Source organism: Conger conger, chromosome 15 (assembly GCF_963514075.1).
Source record: "Conger conger chromosome 15, fConCon1.1, whole genome shotgun sequence".
NCBI classification, from domain to species: domain Eukaryota; kingdom Metazoa; phylum Chordata; class Actinopteri; order Anguilliformes; family Congridae; genus Conger; species Conger conger.
This window is the reverse complement of record NC_083774.1, coordinates 30,379,741-30,387,148: the sequence shown is the minus strand read 5'-3', so window position 1 is coordinate 30,387,148 and position 7,408 is coordinate 30,379,741. Positions and strand designations below refer to the sequence as shown.

At 41.1% G+C, this 7,408-nt stretch overlaps 1 protein-coding gene across 1 annotated transcript; it reads right to left on the bottom strand.

Moving 5' to 3' along the window:
* On the bottom strand, nt 1–2,470 carry serf2a (small EDRK-rich factor 2a). Its single transcript, XM_061222196.1, has 3 exons — nt 2,320–2,470; nt 1,255–1,363; nt 1–456 (listed from the first exon to the last, which is right to left on the bottom strand). The coding sequence occupies exons 1-3, from the start codon at nt 2,324–2,326 to the stop codon at nt 393–395; spliced, it is 180 nt and encodes a 59-aa protein (XP_061078180.1). The 5' UTR covers nt 2,327–2,470; the 3' UTR covers nt 1–392.
* Nucleotides 2,471–7,408: the final 4,938 nt, after the last annotated feature.

Sequence of the window (7,408 nt, the reverse complement as noted above, 5' to 3'; positions counted from 1 at the left end):
TGAACTAAAAAGCTATGTTTTATTAAATTATTTCAAGTCACTGGGGGAAAACAGTTTGATACAAAAATACAAGATGGTTATGTAGATTCCAAGCGATAGTCATGCCTTTGCTCTCTTGGTTTTTTTTACACAGTAAGCATTGATCAGAGGAGAGAACCCATTTCCAGAAAAGATCTATTCAAGACCTCCACATACAAAAAACACCTTCCAAAAGCTACATAACCCCCCCCCCCCCCCACTTAGGAAAGAGTACAGGCAGATAAATGATCTAAATTCTGGAGTCTAAGCCAAAAAAGAAAGATGCATCCTCCTAACATCTAGAATAATGTTGTTGAGTGATTTTGGGAAGAAAAAAAAACCGGAACCATATGTCAACACCATCTTCCCCGTGGTTATTTGGATTTAGGATCCTTCTCCGAGGATTTTTTCTGCTTTTGTTGCATTATTTCGGCATCCCTGCAATATAACAGAAAGGCTCTTGTGAATAAATAAAAAAGTTTCAAAAGCCAATGCAAAGGCCACATTACAATAATCTTGGTTACATGCCGCTAAAATGTGTGCATAATTACACCACTCATACAATGACATGAGGCAAGCTTAATCGTATTTTAACATTTCTTAATATTTACTTGAAGGACGTTTAAATGTATGAAGTACAACCGTGCCAATATCCACGATATACGCACGGCTAAATGGAATGTTCACACATCTTTTAATATTACGTGTTTGCAGATAACCGTTATCTACTTTGTAACCGAAATTAACCTTACGTAATCATCATTTTACCGCTAGTAGGCTACCAAAAATGAGTGATTTTAAAGTGCACTTGGCCTTCTCGGGGATTTGGAAAGGAGTAGGAACGAAAAAATAAATCGGCATTAACTCGCAACGGATCTGTATAGAATCCAGGAGAAATATTTAATTTTATTTAACACTGTGCTCATCCACTGAATTAAAGTAATCCCAAAGACTCATTCCATCATCCAAAAACATTGGAATACCAAATGTCCGTGCCATTTATTTAAAATCACTAATGGCACCGATCCAGAATATGGACCTGCAAAGAACAACCTTTTCTGATTGTGCAAAGCACTTTGGGCTGCTTTTTGTTAGCTATAAAATATGTTTGTACACTGATGTCGATTTACAAGCAGAAGTAGTTTACAAATTCGTTTTAGTTGAGTCCATCCTAGACATTTGACTAGCACATTTTCTTCAAATGACCTTTGTATCCGTTTGCTGCAGTTAGTTTACCTCTGCTTTCGCGCAGCGGCGGACAGTCCGTCGTCAGTCCTTTTCCCCTTCGAACTGTCGGTCGACTTTTTTGCATTTTTCAGACGGGCCAGTTCACGCTGGTTCCCCCCTGGGAAGCAAGTCAATACGAGAACAACTTGTAAGATATGCTTAAATATATATATTTAGTATAAAGTCATGACATTTAGTGTAGTTTAAATAGTTTAAATTATGCAAATCTGAAGTTTAATACTGTTGCCAATGATCTGATTTGTTTTCCGTTATTTTAGGAATGTAAAACTTGTGCAGTTCGCTTGGCCTGCGCAACGTGGCATGGGGGCGCTCTAGAGCGAATTGCTACGGTAAAGACTACGACTCTATGGCATTTAAAACAACAATCAGTCCGGCATTTACTGATATAAAACCTGAAAAGGGAGATAACAGTAGCGTGTATACTTCGCGAACTGTACTCATGTGTGAAATCAAAGGCTGTACACTGCTATTGTTGGCTGCGTTTGTCATCACATGATCACAGCCAAAACAAGCGTTGTGAGAGGCCAATGCAACGAAACACGACCACAGAACACACCCAAGATTTGACAGTAACTTCACATTAACGTTACAAAACATGAAATTGTACATTAATGGTTGTATGTGTATGTGCCAGTGACACATTACATCGATACATGAGAGATCTGCAATTAGACCGAGAAAAAGGACAATAACTGTGTTAGCCAAGTTAGCAAGATGCTAGGCATTTACTTAGCTGGCTAGCTAGCTATATTCGCTAGCGAACACTTGCGTCAGGACGAAAATAAAGGCTTCGATCAGGTATTGTAAAAAGTAATTTAATCCAGATTTCCGTTCTGAATACAGTCATAAACATGTTACTTATCCATACATGTTAGAACGTGTTAAAAAATGACCAATACAAGCTGGCCTAGTAGCTAACGTTAGCCAGCTAGCGAAAACGACGAACACTGAAAATACAGCGGGCAAATTGCGGATTAAAACAAGCACCCAACCGATAAGCACATCTAATATGTACAGTATAAACAAAATTACAATAAATGTGTCAATACCCACTCGTCATTTTTAATTAATTGATGCTCTCCGGACTCAAGATACACTCAGCCTAAGGGCTGTTCTTCGGTGTCACTCCACCCGCCTGGGCTGATATTTTTATTTCTCAAAGTCACGCACAAAAGGAAGCCCACGACAACGCGAGACTTGCATGAACGTTACTCTCCTAGCATTGGACAGCGCTAACAGTTTGCTGACTGTTAATTCTGACCTCAGACCGTTTTACCGAATACAATTTCAGTGTCCTACCTTGTGCCTACAAGACTAATGGGTCGTTTGCGATTTAGACACGCCATATTATCGGACTCTTATCCCACGTGTGTTTTAGGACGCAAAAGGCTTGGATTACAAACGTGGACTTTTGTTGAACGACAATGAATCCGGTGTGTTGTCTTTTGCCTAGTCCAGACATTATTGATACTGTTAATAATACAAAGCTACATGGCATTTGAAACCGAAATAAAACATAGTGTGCATATTCCTTCATCTGAAAATCAAAATTTGCAGCACATTCAGAAACACATGGTTAAGTTGTGTTGGAGGAATGAAAAGTACAATGTGTTTGTATTTACTTAAAGTTAAGAAAAATACACTCTACCTGCAAAGTTACGTAGGCTCTGCTTCATCATCCATTGCTGTTGCTAAGCTCTTCAAGGCTAAATGTTTTTGTTGGTTACACCTTCGAAGTGTTAGTAAAATAATTACGTCTTTTTTCAAAAACATATTTTAGTCTTTTTTTTATTTATTATGAAAAGCTTAGTGAAATATTTAAACTTAACCTTACATTTTACACGTAACTGAAGTGAAAGCATAACAGGTGTTAGATCTGTCGTCCAGCAGATGTCAGTATAGACCAAGTGAAACGCTGTACCACAGATTTAGGGATTATCTCCACCCTGCGTCGAGTATATACTACCTTGCCATTCTTTAGGCTGAATCATTGCTGTAGGTGGTGTTCCCAGATTATTGTCAAACTGCTGGCAGTCCTTTTCTTAAATTATTTGGGATTCATTGTATTGAACTCAAACCTTGGGAAGTGAGAATTGGATTGACAGGCTTTCAGGTGTAATAGATTTAATTTCTTCAGGGAGTTGTTTCTAGTTCAAAGCTATTGTAACTTGCTTTTACTGTGCTGTTTTGCAAGTGAAAATGACTTATTTCAGATTTTTCTTAATCTACTTTATCATCTTCTATGCACACTTTAGGGTCACTGAAATAGGTAGGGGCTCAAAATCAGTCTGTGTGCGCGCGCGTGTGTGTGTCTGTGTGTGTGTGTGTGTGTGTGTGTGTGTGTGTGTGTGTGAAGCGCATGCAGAAAAATATATGTTGAGCTCTCGGGAATATGCGATTTACTGCACTGCTATTGTTTGCATTGGATTAAATGTGCATACGTCCCTGTAACTGCAAGACATATTAAATTACAGAGCAGAGTCTGAATGCTATCATTGCGCAAGAAAAAGAAGCACAATAATCACAACTCTTTTAAGGTCAAACTACTGTATGTCCAATTATAGATTCTCAGTGAAAGTTGGAGTGAGGACAGTGGAAAAAAAAACTTCTATTTTTTGTTTTGAGGCCGAGATTGTGGAGAGGGAGAGAAGTACAGCAGTATTGTCGTCATGGCTTCACAGAGTGGTGTGAAAAGGCGAGGCTGAATTCTCGGTATGTGTCTGTTACTCTTTTACCAGAGATATTCTTGCACAAAATCGGATATGAGGGGTGGCCTTTTGCCTTATTGTTTGTGTAATTCGGCAATATATTTCAGAGGCAGTGGCTCAGTGGGAAGTGCTGTGCCCACACAGGTCTGGAATGTAAATGGTAAATGGTTGGCATTTATCTCGCGCCTTTATCCAAAGCGCTGTACAATTGATGGTTCTCATTCACCCATTCATACACACAGTCACACACCAACGGCGATTGGCTGCCATGAAAGGTGCCGACCAGCTTGTCAGGAGCATTTGGGGTTAGGTGTCTTGCTCAGGGACACTTCGACTCAGCCCGGGCGGGGGATCGAACCGGGAACCCTCCGACTGCCAGACGACTGCTCTTACTGCCTGCGGCATGTCGCCCCCATATATATATATATATATATATATATATATATATATATATATATATATATATATATATATATATAATTTTTGTTTGTTTACTTGCTCTCTGGTTTTACCCCATACTGTCATGTGATATTTGCTCTATAAATCCTTCCTACTTAATCTGTGTGTGTGTGCACAAACACATTTCATACACAGACTGGTGTCTTGTGCAGGGAGGGTTCTGTCCTGGCTCCTGACTCCGAGACACAAAACAAAAACACGTGCGTGTTTATCAGAATCATAAAACAATTATTTCAAACATTTTTAACCGAGTGTCACTGGCCCCCTTGCTTCACCCTTCATTCTGTTTCCTCCACGGGCCAGTGATTTACTCTTTTGAGTTTTTTTGTTATTTTCTTTTTCTTTTCAAAGCATGGAGACAAGGGTGTCATTACAGAAGCGGTTGATCATTTAGTCTGGCCTGTTGTCTAGACGAGGCTGGTTCACTGGCAGGCCTCTGTTTGTCATGTGGAAGAAAACCCATTCCAGACCTGGCTGACAAACAGCAAGGGAAAAGGGAAAGCTAGCACACATTACCATTTGTTATTTAACTGTTATTTAACACATTTTCACGTCTTCATATATAATATGCTGAGGGAAAAGATGAAAAAAAGAACCTTTCCCGTGTTTCTCACCTTCTTCACAGTTTTTTTTTTTTTTTGCTTTAAATATTTGTAGATGATTTATGCATGTCACCAATAGTGTACTGTGGCTGACCTGCCTCGGCTGTATGTCACCTTTATCAAGGTGAGACTCGGTGGCGGCATTAATGCTCAGATGTATACGTGACCTTAGCTGTAGGTCACACCGTATGTGTGGCGACATAAACTGCTGCCATTTTAACTGTAGGCGATCTGTACCTGGGGCATTTACATTGACCTACCTTGGCTATAGGTCACCCTCACCTGACATGTTGCCACTGTGGTGATCCAGAGTGATGTCACAGAAAATACTGACCGTATGTTGGCCAATCTGGCGCTGAGCACCATGGAAGGTCCATGGAAATGGAAGTTGGCGTGTTTATCTTGTTAAAACACCAAGGCCAGACTACTGGTAAATGGTAACCTCTTGTTGTTTCCCTCTCTCTGTGTACCCAGACCTGCGTACAGTCAGCGTGATTTGCTGCAATCTGCATGTTATAACCCCCTAAAATGGAGATAACAGATATCAAGCGAATATACATGTGTCAGCATTGTTTCCACCGTCAGAAGCTAGTGAGCTAATGCTGCTTATAAGCATATTGGTGACCTTGCTTGTCTGTTTTCAAACAAACGTGATGTAACTTACAGTAGGTGGGTGCAGGTGGTTCGTGCTGCAGTAAATGTAGTAACTACTACAGTGTATAGGAGGCCCGTGGGTGAATTTAGTGCTTTCTTTCTATCTGTGTCCTTCTCTTTTTAGTGTTTGTGTCATGTCTCTATAGGAACTGAGGGCTACTGTCATCGATACACGACTCCCAGGTAACTGTGGTTTTTAGTTGTTTTTCTTTTTCCATGGCTTGTGCCAAGCAGCTGGCTATACCTTGTTTCTCTGTCATACAATGCGGAGCACAAAAGGCCTTTCCGAGGGCGTTTCTGCAACGCGCTCAGAGACCGAGCGGCTGCGATGAATTCTGTCCAACGCTTGTTTTACTCTTTTAGGGCCAGGAGTAGGATATGGCGGCCAGTTCTGTTCCAGTGGAACAAGACAAGACATGACATGGCACGGTGCTCTCAGCGTCAATAGAGGCTTAACAGGTGAGCCGGCACCCTTTTAGGGGAGATGGAGATTTTCCTTTGCCTGCGACTGTGTGATGTGAAGTTGTGTGTGTGTTTGTCTCCACTATCGGTTTTAGTTGTAACCATAAGCAACCTTAAACCAGGAGTTGTGGTGTACTCTTTTTCCCTTGGAAAAAACAACATTCATTCACCCCCCCTGCCCACTGCCAAAAAAAAACTCAGGCATTAGCAACACAAAAGTAAATGATTGTTTCTGAAGAAATAGGCCAAGGTTTTTTGTACTGCCGTTGTAGCAGGTTTGAACTGCACGTTGCGTCACCAAAGGATTGAGAGAGAGAGGTCTTCTCTGGCGAAAATCTCATGCTGCTGCCAAAGCAATATAAAAAAAACAATTTTCTGCCAAGTGACATTCTCTTGGCAGTAATTTTAAGCTTGGAGGAAAAATGACCAAAGATCTTTGTAAATTCTAAACGAACTGTGATTCCCGCATTGTAAAAAATAACACACTGATTCAGACTTGATCTGTGTAACATAAACATGTCGGGCACCTCTCCCTATTGTGACTATTGTGCAAACCACAAGCCTGTCCCCAAAAACCCCTCGTAACTAAGACATAGTTTAATAGCTTCATCAGGGCTCTGTGTAAATATGACATCATTAATCAAAATCTGTACATTATGACATGGGGGAAAGGTTTGGGTTTGGAATTGGCAAATGGCCAATCAGCTGCATCATGCTATGCAATATGATATGACAAATACATTCTGTCTTCAATGCGGGGGGGGGGGGGGGGGGGGGAATGGAGAAACATCTAGAAGCTTTGTACGTTGCTGAAAAGTCGGTAATTTTAATGTTCAATCTTGGGGGACCCATTGGATAGTATCATATTAAAGTGGTCATAGTGTACATTCCTAATTGGACACGGGGAACATTGCGCTCATTCCCGTACCAGAGGAAACTATTTGGATGTTGGCCCGAGAACATTGCAGCAGACCACTGAATCCTTTGTGTTCCTCAGCGCTGTTATGCGCACGTTCCCAGCGTCTGTCCTGGGACTGCACAAGCCCTGGATTAAACGCGTTAGCAGCGTGTAGCGGGCCAGCTCCCCCCACCCCTCGCCTGCACTGACTGCACCTGAAATATTCCCCTTCGGCTGCTCAGCTGAGCTGCTACACTGCAGAGGGAAATGAACAAAGCTTTCCTCATTGACAGAGTAGGCTTAATAGGGAGAAAACTTTTAAATAGGGAGTATGATATAATATGATATATTTGTGTGTC